General features: G+C 42.9%; 1 protein-coding gene across 1 annotated transcript in view; it reads left to right on the forward strand.

The window, feature by feature from the left end:
* LOC115094666 (cytochrome P450 20A1) overlaps window positions 1-13031 on the forward strand; it is a 45512-nt gene extending 32481 nt beyond the window's left edge. Inside the window, exons 12-16 of the mRNA XM_029607917.1 lie at window positions 5094-5214; window positions 5917-6028; window positions 7717-7781; window positions 9477-9566; window positions 13028-13031. Of these exons, the coding sequence (XP_029463777.1) occupies window positions 5094-5214; window positions 5917-6028; window positions 7717-7781; window positions 9477-9566; window positions 13028-13031 (392 nt within the window). The remainder of the gene's footprint in view (window positions 1-5093; window positions 5215-5916; window positions 6029-7716; window positions 7782-9476; window positions 9567-13027) is intronic.
* The last annotated feature ends 837 nt before the right edge of the window (window positions 13032-13868 follow it).

The raw sequence follows: 13868 nt of genomic DNA on the forward strand, positions 1-13868 counted from the left end.
TCTCCACTAGGGCCCCATATTTTCGGACAGGCAGCTTACTTTTGTCTCGCAGCTTGGCTTTTGAGAGGAAGCAGCTAAGGCAGAGGGGTTATCACCACCAGGCTAGGTGAATTTCCACATCTTTATCTTATGTACCAGTTTGGAAAGTCCTTGAGTCCTGGTGTATGCCTAGGGATGTGCAGGCATTGCAAGCTATAGTGTCGCATATTTTGACCTTTCTTCAGGAGAGTTTGGTCAAAGGTCTGGCCTTTAACTCTCTGAGAGTCCAGGAGGCGGCTCTGAGCTGCCTTCTTGGTAAGGTGCACAGTTGTTCCCTGTCTGCGCATCCAGATGTCATACGTTTTCTTCAAGGTGCAAAGAATTTGTGTCCACCAGTGAGGAAGACATGTCCATCTTGGAGTCTTAATCTGGTGCTTACAGCTTTGTGTGAGGCTCCATTTGACCACTGAGGAGAGTAACTCTGAAGGATTTGATTCCTAAGGTGGTTTTTCTGGTGGCCATTTGCTCAGTGAGGAGGATTTCGCAACTCCAGGCTTTGTCATGCCGAAATCCATCTCTGCAGATTTCGGAGGCACAGTGCCCTCTTTTCTGCTAAAGGTGGTATCTGGGTTCCATGTTTATCAGTCTGTGGGACTTTCGGCTTTTCTGGACTTGGATTCCTCTGCTCCTCATGCGAGGGTGGTAAGGCTTTTGGACATCCAGTGTGTGCTGTTGCAATATTTTAAAGTAACCAATGATTTTCATATGTCAGATCAGTTTTTCATTCTCTGGAATGGCCCAAAGAAAGGGCATCAAGCGTCCAAAGCTACAATTGCATGTTGGTTCAAACAGGTGATCATTTCAGTATATATCTCTTAAGGGTCAGCCAGTTCCAGAAGGTTTGAGGGCTCATTCAATAGATTCGCAGGCAGCCTCTTGGGCCAAGGCACAGCAGGTATTGCTGCAGGAGATTTGCAGGGCAGCAACTTGGAAGTTGCTTCAAAACAGGTACCCAATACTTGAAGTGAGGTCTCACCAACAGCAGTATAATCATTTCCGTTTTTCTGTTAGTTACATCTCTCCCTATGCACACTTGCATCCTTCTGGCTCTTGCCACATCCTTGTCGCACTGTTTTGTTACCAAGAAATCATAAGATACAATTACGCTGAGTTTTTTCTTTCCTGTTCTGTGGATATAGCAATTTGGCCACTGATCATGTATAGCTCCCTCAGATATTTTTACCATAAAAGCATAACTGCATTTTCTCTGAGGACAAGCAAGGTGGCAGTCTTCACACATGAATGACATCATCAGATGGACACCGACACAGAATTTGATATCATAACTTTTAGAAGCTTTGAGCATGCCCCACTGGGCATGTGTATCCCTGACCACTCCCCTGCATGCCGTACAAAGCGTCTCAGGCTCGATGGAAAGGCATCTCAGATTAATCTTTTCCATGGAGCCTGCAGGATGATTTCATCTCTCTCTCCCTCATGGCTGCTGCCTTGAAGGTTTTTTGGAGCTGCAGGAGCTGTTTCTTGTGGGTTGTTTTTCACTCTCTATTCCTCTAGGAAGGCTTTTTTTGTATGGTTTAAGTTCCCTTATTTTTCTGTTGAGCACAGGGTGCACTGGTCAAATGCTCTGAGACAGTATTAATGGTATGTATTGCCACCATCAAATAATTTATTTGACTCACTTATTTTCATCTGATGTCTTGGAAGGCCTGTGGATTAAGTAAGTGACCCTCTTACATGGCCAGGTTCAGTCTGTTGTGTTCCATGATTGATGGATGCTCTGCCTGGGGGACTAACCATAACGTCTCAGGCTGTGCATTGGTGAATCTAAGACCCTTAAAGGACAATGTTCCTAATGAGAGTTCCTAGAATTCAGGAGACTTTAACCCAGCTGATAGGAATTGGCATCAGAGGCATCAAAATCAAGGGACCCAGGAGCAGCACCGGCCATTGAAGGGGAATAGATTCCCCACCCATCATTTCTCGGCACCAAGAAGGATTAAAAGACAATAACACTGAGTTTATGCACAGTGCCAGAAGAGTAACATTCTGGCGACAGCCATGATTCCCTTCCCCCCCCCCCCCCCCAAGCGTTCCTATTGAGAGGAGAGCTCATTTTCAATGCAGTCTTGGGAATCGTATCAGTTTCCAAGGGTCCAGGGGATCTATTCATTTCTAGTACCCAGGAAGATGTGGCCTCCCTTCCTGCCTCCTAGTCTGTGGTAACATTGGCAGTTTTGAACAGGACCTGAACAGAAATACCTGAACAGAAAGCTCTAGAAGGTGCTGGAGCACATTGGTACATAGGCATCAATGTTAGACTGATGTGCAGCCCCTTTTGGTGCTGTCGTACTGATGAAAACCAACATTGGCTTCTGCTGCACTGATTCATCTTACCATCACATTGGCGGTGGAAGCTACCCGAACATGCAGATGTTTTGGCTGGGACCCATAGGCAACTGAGCCCTATTTGGGGCATTGCTGCTAGCTGAGTGAGATTCCGATCTATGCCCTGTCATGCCCATTGGGTTCAGCTAATTTAATCATAGGGATGGATTCTGATGAGGAGTCAACACCACTCATACCCATCTCCTCCTCCTTTGGTGACTTTCTGAGGAGAATTGCGGATTATATTCCATTTGACTTGCAGAAGGAGTGGTAGTGCCCATCCACGAGATCTTCGAGGAGACCCAGATAAGAATGTGGAGTCCCCCATTTCTGCTACTACATCAGCTTGTGATAGTTGAATCTGCTTGAAAGAAGACCAAGAGGTTAAGGACCTGCTCTACTCTGGGCATTTTTGGGTGGAAGTTGTATCAATGGGCTATGATCCACACTTTTATAGCCACCCACCCACCCATCATTCCTTCAGATTCCAGTACATCCTTAAAGTTGCTAGTATCAATGTGCTGGAGTGGAGAAATAGCAAGGTCTGCTGGTCCTATAACATTTCAGATACCATGATTTGGAGAGAATCTCTTTTGGCAATAGGGTCAAGGAAGCAATGACTCAATGATATGGCCACTACGTGCCCTTTCCACTGCTACTACAGACCCACCATCCACAGCCAGAGAGCTCATCAATGGGGCATCAAAGAGGGACAAGACACTTCCTAGCCCCCCCCCCACCCCTTTGTCAATAAGTAAGGTTATCTCTCTTGCCTCCGAGAGCAGAATGTCCACAAGTCGCAGCCCAGCCAAGATCTAGTGTGGAGCTTTGACTAGATTGAGGCGACAATAGCCCAGATTCCAGTGTCTTTTATGTCAGAGAACCTTCCAGTTGAGGGGAGGTTGAGATTTTAAGTAAACTGTTAGCCTAGAGTATCATCAGACACTCAAGTTCTTAGCATAATCGGAAAAGGAGCGTACATCTATTGATGCTTCTCCAGACCTCTTGCCAAGAAGAACTTGGACAGCCTCTCTATATCAGAACTTGCTGCAAGAGGGGCTTTCCTTCTTCTTAGAAGCTCATGGAATTGAACCCGGTCCACTAGGGGTAGGAGGACAGGATTCTGCTCCAGGTATTTTCTACTCCCCAAGAGTGGGAGGACAGAGTCTAATCCTTGACCCAAAGGTGTTAAACAAGGCCTGCTAAGGGAAAGCTCACAATGGTTTCCCTTGATTCCTTTTCTAGGAAAAAGGGGCTGGCTGTGCTCCCTAGACTTGGGGGATGCTTACACTCACATAGAGATCTTCTGGCTCTCAGGAACTATCTCAGATTTATGTAGAAAAACTACACTTCCAATATCGCTTGCAGCCTTTCAACCTCACTTCAGCACTCTGCGTGTTTACAAAATGCCTTGCAGTGCTGTGTATGCAAATTGAGGAGGGGCATATTTTCCCCTCCCTGGATGAATGATTGATGAAGTATACATCTCAAAGAGGTGTGCATGAATGAGCATATGAGGAAATAGAAAGCAGGATTATTTACCTTAAAGGAAAACCTGTTTTCTTTCTTGTAGTTGCTTATTCAGCAAACTTACATTTTCCCCATGCCCCTTTAACCAACTTCATTATTTCTATCCTTGTTATACAATCAGAATAAGTAAAAGGTCAAGTGGGCAGAACCTAGCAACACTTCACCCTCTCTAGCAGGCTGATACAGTAAGGCATGCTCGGCCGAGCGCACCGTTTAACCTGTAATTGGCCGTGTGTTTTCGACGCGCATCTATTACCCCTTATACAGTAAGAGGTTTAGCATTTCGAAAACGCGCAGCCAACCACCTCAAAAACTAATAGTGCTCATCACATGCAAATGCATGTTAATGAGGCAATTAGTTAGTCCCCAGGATACTGAAAGTAAAATGTGCAGTCAAGCTGCACATTTTATACTCAGAAATTAACACCTACCCAAGGGCAGGCGTTAATTTCTGAGCAACCAAGTAAAGTATGCAGAAAAGCAGAAAATATTGCTTTTCTGTGCACCTTCCAACTTAATATCCTAGCAATATTAAGTCTGAGGAACTAAAACTTAAAAATAAAAAGTAAAAAAAAATCTGCCTGCTGGTCAGTGGTTAGCAAAATGGATGCTCAATTTTACCGGAGTCAATTTTCCTAGCTTGTGGCTGTCAGTGGGTTCGAAAATCAACGCCAGTAAAATAGAGTGTCAGTTGTCTGACCCGCTGACAAGCCACCTCTACTGCTAATGAGGCACTAGGGATGCGCTGTTGTCCCTAGCACCTCCTTATTAGCGCACCACCTCATTTAAATACAGAATCGCGTGCACGTCGGGAGAGTGAGCACTCTCCTGCATTTTTTACTGTATTAGCCTGTAAGGGTTTAACTCAGGTGTGGTAAATGAGAAGTTAAGGGAAAAGAAGCAGGGCCTCTGTTGAGATAAGTAATCCTGTTTTATGGGCAGGGATAAGAAGTATACTTGTATTGTACCATTAAACAATCCAGTTCAAGTAGGTTCCACTGCACAAGCACATGTCTACCAGAATGTTTGCTGTCAAATAATTACATTGCCTGAGTGTTCACGGTTCTTCTCAATATGTTGTTTAGGTTTCTTTTTCTTCCTGCAGAAATGGTTGTAAAGCTTGGTTTGGTCTAAGAAAGGAAGCAGTGAGTGGGCTTCTCTTGTGTTTTATTTTTCAGTATGTACATGGGCCGTGTATTTCTTGACTACATCGGAGCAAGTTCAAGAGAAGCTGTTCAAGGAGATGAACCAAGTTCTAGCAAAAGGCCCAGTTACACTTGAGAAAATGGAGCAGCTGAGGTGGGAACATTTTGCACTAAAGTCACGCGTTTGATTTCCACAGTTTCCCTGTAAATTTATAAGAAGACCAGCACAGAGGTGGGATGTACAACTCCTGAGCATTTATTGTCCATGGTTGTTGTTTGTCTGTTAAGTGCTTTTTCTTTTCTATATTCCACTTTGTGCTGACTTTGGTAAAGGGGAATATCAAATCTAATTAAATAAATTATAGTTTGCAATAGTTGGTGAACGTGGAGTTGTGCCGCTGAATATCCCTGGCTGGCTTAGCTGGATAAATATATCCAGCCAACTTTAGGACAGCCCCGCAGCGCCATTAGAGTTAGTTGCATAAGTTAAGCGGCTAACTCTGCTCTGCCCGGAAATGCCTCCCGCCCGCCCCTGGAAGACCCCTGACTTATGCAGCTAAATTCTAGACGTATAAGTCATTATGAGGCTACAATTTAGCACATACGGCTTTGAGTATAGCCGGATAGCAATTTAGCTGGATAACTTTTCAGTTATCTATCTAAATGGCTTTTGAATATCGACCTCGTTATTATCTCCACAGTAATATCAGCATGTCTCATGGAAAAAAAAGAACTTGCATGAATGGAAATATGTTTCAGAGGCCACAGAAGGAGGTGAAGATTGGTCCTGGACAGAGGGTCAGCCTACTTGATGCTGCTTTCAAAATGGTTTAGCTGCAAACCTGTTCATTTACAGATATTGCCGGCAGGTGTTGTGTGAAATGGTACCGACAGCAAAACTGACACCGATTGCAGCCTGGCTTCAGGAGCTGGAGGGGAGAGTCAATCAGCATGTTATCCCCAAAGAGGTACAGCATGTCCCTAATATGAAGTCTTCCCTCTCAGCAGAGGGGAGTCTGTGATAGGGATAGTGAATTAGATATTTACATTCACGTGTTCCTACCTAACGGCACTAGAAGGAAAAGAGTAGAAGCCCTCGATAGCACGTTTGTTGACGGTATGTTTTTTTCTTTAATCTAGACATACTTGTGCTAGCAGAAAGTCACACAGAGTTTGAGCCTTATTCATTTGGTTAATCTGGAAGGTTTTCCAGCTTTTTATGTCCACTACTTGATATCCGTAGAAGAGGCCTGCTTCCCTTACTGAGAGAATATGAGAACAGAATCGGATTTACTGTGCTTGAGGCTCATTTTTTCTACTGTAGATTTTTTAGGTGAGATCATGGATTAGTCAAAATAGCAACCTCTTTAGTCATAAACATATTCTTTTAATAGTAAAAATATGTTATGTTGCAATATTCTTATTCAAAGGCATCTTTGAGAATTGATTTAAAAAGGCATTTGAAATAATACTGTCTTCATATGTGGTTGAAATGATGTCCAGTAGTCCAAGACAATAGGGTTCTGTTTGTTAAGTATGTTAACACACATTAAACACACATTGTTCTATCATTTCTTTCAACGCTTGCTTTAACACGCTAGGCCACATTAATGTAGACTAATGCAAAAAATATTAGTTAACTCTGCTGCCTGCAAATTTATGCAAAGCAGCCTGTCATTATTAAAATGGGAAACCACAAATCATGTTAAGCTACTCAATTTGCTTTAGCTTCTGGCAGCTAAAGTGAGCTCTGATGGGCACTCTGATATGCCCCCCTACCACCACCACCACCACACACCTTCCCAATTGAAGATCCCAGCCCTCACAGGCCATCCCTCAAGTCAGCAAACTGGGCCCCTTAGCCCAAATTCTCCTCCCCTCAAGACATCTTGATGGAAGGGGTTCTGGAGCCTCCCATCAGAAGTTCTTGGACCATAGGTTGACAGTAAGAGAGCACTTCCTTTCCAGATGAAGCCATTGGGTACTATTTCAGGAGAAGAGAAAGGGAGTGCTCTCACTTGCCACCAGCTTGTTTTCAAGAACCTCCGAGAGGGTATGCTTGGTGGGTGGGAGGGACACAAGGATCTGGAGCCCCTGGATTAAGATTTCTCGGGGGGGAAAGGTGAGATCGGGCCGCGAGGGGATGCTTTGTAAAAGGGGCTGGAGCACTGGGGGGGGGGGGGGGGATCAGACATTTTCATTGTCATGACTCAGTATTATTTGGGATGTATTTGCCATGCAAAATGAATCTAGTAAATATGCTAATAGGGATATTTAATATTTGGAAATGTAGTTTTTCTTCACTTTTATGGTAGGTTAATAGGATTTTGCAGAAAAAAGTTTTGTTTGCAGCTATCTTTTTTTCATTAATTTTATATATTCCCATTATTCTGAATACTTCTGCATTATAATTTTTTCCTTAGTGTGTTTGTTGATGGATGATCTGTTTTTCTTCTGTGGTTTCTTTAGAAGCAAAGTTCCATGTACTTTTGTATGAAAACCTATGGCAGTTGTACTAGCACCATGTGCTTTACTCCTATCATATGTGCGCTTGGGCATCTCTCTCAGCTTTCTGACTTCCAGATATAATGGCTCTAGATCAGAGCTCTCTTCTCCTGTGGAAGTTTCACAAATCTTCACTAATGTTTCATTTCAGACTTTGGTGCTTTACGCTGTTGGGGTAGTTCTTCAGGATAGCACAGCCTGGCCATCTGCCTACAGGTACTTGACCTCAGTAACCTTGTTTAAATATGAAGAGTATGGAGGGGATGGGGGCATGAGGACAGGCAGAAATGTGTGTCCCGTGGGTGGTAACACGCAGCCAAAATTGCCACTGGTAATATCTGCATGTTCACAGCCATGGGAACAACTTACCATAGTATTCATCGAAATGTGGTGCTTAATTACCACAGTTGGATCTAGCCCGTGTTAAAAATCAGGTGTTAATGCCCAGTTTTAATGTAGTTTAGTAAATAGGCCTCTAAAAATTCAGAAAGCTGAATTAGTTCCGTAAACACACGTACAGAATTTTTGTACAAAATTTTACATTTGGCGGGATACCCGAGTCAAAAAGCAGTGCTCAGTTTAGAGACATCAGCATATAAGACCAAAAGAGTTCTACTTTTCACTTAGTTCATGTGAGAAGTGTTAGGAAAAAGGCTGACCCTACAACCCATAAATGTTTTAGTAATATTCAGAAGAATAAATGCCTGGCCTATTCTTTATCATCTTCCAATGCAATCATAATTAGTCAAATCCTTTTCTTTGAAATAGTCTCTGGTTGATAGCTAATTACTGTGTCAAAGAGACCATTTGTTCCTTGTGTAGTTTTAACCATTGATAGATGGGTTAAAAAAAAAACACATTGCTTTTGAACTACTTTTACATAACAAAAAAAAAAAAAAGACCATACTGGCACCTTTTTTTCCCCACTTCTAGTACTGGCTGTAGCTATTTCCTACGTCATGAAATTTTTTTTATGTAGCTTCCTCCAGCGCTGCTGTTTGGCAGGACAGCAGGGATTGACATACAGAAATACTCGGTTCTTTCTTCCCCACAGAGGCTGTAAGTGCATGCCATATTCAAAGTGCAGGAGAGAACAGAAGCTTGAACTGGGAATAAAATCCTATTCTGTAGAAGGCAGTGGTATTTTTAGGGCTATTGTTCATTAAAGATTTGTCTTCTCTGTCATGATGAGAAGCAGTTGACTAGAAGTTTGCATGCTGGCTAAAAATACAGCATATTCCTCTGGAATTGGTCTGTGTGATTTATTTACAGAGATCCAAACAGAAACACCATTGGAGCTCACAAATCAGTTCTCCTAATTTGCTAAGATTGATGTCGTGCGTCTCTTATAATCAAAACCAAGATGTGAGTGCGTTCTGGAATGCACAATATAAAATACACTTTAATCTACCCAACAACATGCTTGGGTATCTAATAGATATACAGCATGTATTTTCAACATAGCTGGATAAGTAGTGTTTTATCGCTTATCCAGCTATATTACTTAGCTGGATAAGTAGCAGTTTTTGCGACTTAGCCACCTAAGTGACAGCAAAGCTACCACTTAGCCAGAGAAGTCAAAATTTATCAGAATAAGTGGAGCAAATCTCCTATACACAAATATTTTTGCTCCTAATTTTAATCATTTACACGTAGAGATTTAACTTGCATTTTTTCCTTAGCACTTGTTGGCTTTTACATGCAAAATCATCACATTTTGTACCATGCATGCATAAAGGAAGTGATATTTGTGCATGCATCTGCAAATTTTTACATGTGCAATTCTTTGAAAATTCACCTTTTAGAAAATATTTCAGCAGATATACTATGTGTTATTCCCTATGAGTTCCCTCTCTTTTGTCACAACTAAAACTGCTTCGGTGTTTTTCTTGTCACTTTCTCTGTTTCTAGATTTGACCCAGGCAGATTCAATGATGAGTTGGCCTGTAAAAGCTTGTCTTTCTTGGGCTTCTCAGGAAATCAGGAGTGCCCTGAACTGAGGTGAGAAGAGAGACAGGGATAAGTGGAGACTTCAGGAGGTAGACTGGTGAACTTCCAGCATGTCCACTGTGATTTGCGAAGCCTGATGTGAACCTGCAGTAGCTTAGAGTATCTGTCTAGTGACCCAGTCTAATTAAGCAGGCTGAGACAGAGTCGAGGGCCAGATTCTCTGCGCAGGCATGCACAAATCTTCTCTGCTTTCTGCCACAGCCCCATGACAGACCTCTTTTACAAACTGTCTGTTAGAATGAAAAGCAGAGCTCTTGTTGATTAGTTAATTGGACTCTGAGACAATGCCAGGTGGCAACTCACAATACCTCAGGTCTCTCTCAGCTTTTTCTCCTACTATTCATGTGCTACCAATTAGGGACTTTTGAAGCAGCACCTCCTTGGTGACTGAGCATGATGAGGGGAATTTGGGAGGAGGGGGGAAAGGCTGAGAGGGAGCAAGTGATGTGGCCTCCAATCCAGCATTTTTTCAGAGTCCAGTTAATTCACTAACTAAAACTCAAATTTTTCATTTACTAGTTGCTATTTTAAAGAAATAGATCAGGAAAAATGTCTTAGTTCACCGCCTCCTTCTTAGCCTCCACTTTAGACATAATTAAATACTGCAAAAACTAGGAGGTGACTGTTTTAAAGTAGTAGTGGTATACAGAGAGATCCAGATGTTGTGAAAATGCTTTCATTCACCCCTAGACGTTGTTCTGTATATTTCTTTCTTCTGAAATGTTCCTTTTTCTTCTACTTTAGATAGGGACTTTCATTGTCAGTTTTTATTTTTTTATATCAGGAATTTATCAGTATTTATTAAACCAAACTAAATCAGGAGAAAATCAGTGGAAAACAGACTCATTCATCAGCTAGCCAGACCAGTCCAGATGCATGGGTTGTGCTTCCCAACCAGCAGATAGAGACAGAGACTAAAAGGTTTGCTGACATCACCCCTTATAGGCTCCGTGCTGACCTCAGCATGTCAATATTCTCTGACTCCAGCAGATGGCAAGCAAATATCCAGTGCTGTGAGCTTAGGCCTGGTAAAGATGATAGACATTTGGATGGCAGCTCCTAAGGCAAAAGTTGAGAACAGCCAGTGGACCAGGAGGCTTCCAGTTTTTGGAACAGAGTTTTTCCTGGATATGGTCGCTGGAATTATTCCTCTTCAGAACCTCCCTCCCCATGCTTTTCCTCTCCTCTTCCACAGTCTCTCCTCCAGTGGCATAGCCACGGGTGGGCCTGGTTGAGTCATGGCCCACCCACTTTGGGCTCAGGCCCACCCAACCAGGCTATCTGACACCAGAGCTGCAATCCCATCGTGGGAGTCTATCCTTCCAATGGCAAAGAAGAGGGCCGGAGCAGCAAGGCCGTCGTGGGATCCCATCCCCGCTGGAAGTAGGAGTTTGGCTATGCCTAATGAAAAGGCCCTGTGTGTGTGTGTGTGTGTGGGGGGGTGAGAATGGAAACCTGGGTGTGTGTGTGGGGGGGGGGGGGGGTGAGAATGGGAGCCTGGGAAGGGATGTGTGGGGGGTGAGAATGGGAGCCTGGGTGTGTGTGTATGTGAATAGACTGGGAGCCTGAGTTTGCATCTGTCTGTGGGTGAGAATGGGAGCCTGGGTGTGTGTCTATGTGTGTATAAGAATGGGAACCCGGGTGTCCATCTGTGTGTTTGAGAATGGGAGCTGGGGAGTAAGAGAACTTGTGTGTGTGCGTGTGTAGAGAATGTGAGAGTGAGAGCTTGGGGGGTGGGGGGGAGAGCGTACGAGAGTGAGAGCTTTTGTAAGTGAGGGAAAGCATGAGCCTGTGTGTGTGTGGGAGGGAGGGAGGAGGGGAAAATGACAGTAGGAGAAGAAACAGAATGAAAAGAGAGACCCTAAAAATGAATTAGGAAATGACCGACAAGGGAAAAGTAGGGAAAAAAGAGACTGGGACCAACTGATTAGAAAAATACAAAGATCAGACAACAAAGGTAAAAAAATATATATTTTGAGATTTTAGAAATATGTTATCTTTAGAAATGTGAATTTCTTATATTTTTGTATGTTGCTCTTTCTTCAGTATTCCACTGTTCAGAGTCTAGTTTCTCAGGCTTTCTATTTTGGTTTTGTCTGCATGTTTGTTTCTAATGTGTAGTCTTATTTCTATATTAGGTAAAAGTCAGTCTCTGTTTTGCCTGTGTGTTGTGACTGAAGTGCAGTATTTCTGCTCGTATGTAGTTTCTCTGTAGCAGTCCAACTTGTTCTGTTATTACAGTAGGTGATGTATTAATGTTTTAGGGCCTGGTGTAGTATTTGCATTGCTGCTTTTTCATAAGGTTACTGTTATTTGAGCCCTGAGAGTCAGTGCTGTGACTGTATGGCAAGGTTCTAGATGTCTTATTTTTTGCAGGAGTTTGTGTTACTTCACAAAATGTTTAGCAATGGAGGGATATTTTTTGCTGAAGCTACACCAGAATTTGAATTTTTTTTTTTCATGTTGGTTGTAATGTCAGTTGTCCTAGCTCTGCTCTACAACGGTTCTGATGATTAATGATATTTTATTGTAGTTATGATGATTTCTGGCTTTCTGCAAAGAGGATTCATGAAAGAATACATAGATTTTTGTTTTATTACATGATTGGTTGGATCTGTTTGTTTTCTTTCCTTTTTACATGATATACTTGTGCATTTATAAAATGCAATAAATATAAAATAAATTAATATAGATTAATAAGGCATTTTTAATGCTGGTAAGTGCTTGAAATAATTGAGGTAAAGTGTTTTAAAGTTTCATGCATAATGGCTGTTCCAAACTACTTAGAAAGCCATTGTAGGGTGCAGCATGTGACATTATTTATCAATAAGAATACAACTAGTAGGTCTCAGACTTGCATGCCTACAGCCCACCCATGTTAACCTTGTGCCCACCCAAAAAATCAGTTCTGGCTATGCCCTGCTCTCCTCCCCTTTAAAAACAAAGATTAAACAAGAACGTAGGTTCCTGTTCATACCCCAGATAAGTCCAGACAAGTGGGTTTTGCATCCCTATGAGAAGATGGAGGCAGAGAATAAAAACCTTTCAGGTACTGCTGTTTAACCAAGAGTGCCACCTGCAGTCCCTCAGTATTTCTGTCTCCAGCAGATGGTAGAGGTGCAAATGTGCAGTCTAAACTTTAGTTAAAAAAATAATAAAAATAAACAGATAAGAAAAGAAGAGAAGGAGATAAGAAGAAGTGAAGATTGGTGCTTCCCAAGGTATTAGGTTCCTTCGTGGGCCATCCCTTAGGTTGGGTGGGGGGGGGGGGGAGGAAGGGGCTGGTTGTAATCCCTAGCCAGACTCGACCCTTGATTTCCAGGGGGAGGAAAAGCCAGGGGTCCTGGCTCCCTTGCTCCCCCTGAAGCCTTCTCAACTGCCCAACGACTAGACCAGCCGGGAGCACTCAGAAGCAGGAAAGTATAACGTCCTTTTTCTCTCTGTGTTTCTAGGTGACTGTCACTTTAAAAAAAAAAAAAAAAAAGTTAGTGCAGACCTTCTTTCGGCTGTGTTGGCGGTTGGCTGTGCGGTGCGGTAACTCATCAGGGGTGAGAAGGAATGCACGCAGCTTGGCTGCTGTCCCCTTATTGTTACGAATAAGGAGACAGCACTTCTGGATGCTTCTGGTGATGCAGAATTTGAATGAGTGATGCAGAATTTGAACAAGATTGTATATAGTTTAAGCAATTTTGGGGTTGGAAGTTTTTTCATTACCCTAAGTCGGGGTTTCAACTCTAATCCTCAGCTTGCTCTAGAGGGAGAAATCCTTGGTGTTTGGGAAGTAGACATCTTGCTTGGGTACAGCTCAATACTGAGGGACTGCAGGTGGCACTCTCGGTTAAGTAGCAGTGCCTGAAAGGTTTTTATTCTCTGCCTTCATCTGCTGGTAGGGATGCAAAACCCACTTGTCTGGACTGATCCTTGGTATTCCAGGAACGAAAATGAGCAGGTAAGAACCAATTTTCCTATTCGCTATACTGGGTCCGACCAAAAATCCATGAAGCTCAGTATCTTGTTTCCGACAATGGCCAATCCAAGTCACGAGAACTTGGCAGGATCCCAGAAGGTTTGTAGATTCAATGCTGCTTATCCAAAGGATAAGCAGTGGAGTTCTCCAAGTCCATCTTAATAATGGTTTATGGACCTTTCTTCCAGGAACTTGTCCTAACCTTTTATAAATCCAGCTACATAAAAGAAAATTATTCCTTACCTGCTAATTTTCGTTCCTGTAGTACTAAGGATCAGTCCAGACGGTGGGTTATGTCCCCCGTCCAGCAGATGGAGTCAGAGCAA

This window comes from Rhinatrema bivittatum, chromosome 6 (genome assembly GCF_901001135.1).
Source record: "Rhinatrema bivittatum chromosome 6, aRhiBiv1.1, whole genome shotgun sequence".
Lineage (NCBI taxonomy): Eukaryota > Metazoa > Chordata > Amphibia > Gymnophiona > Rhinatrematidae > Rhinatrema > Rhinatrema bivittatum.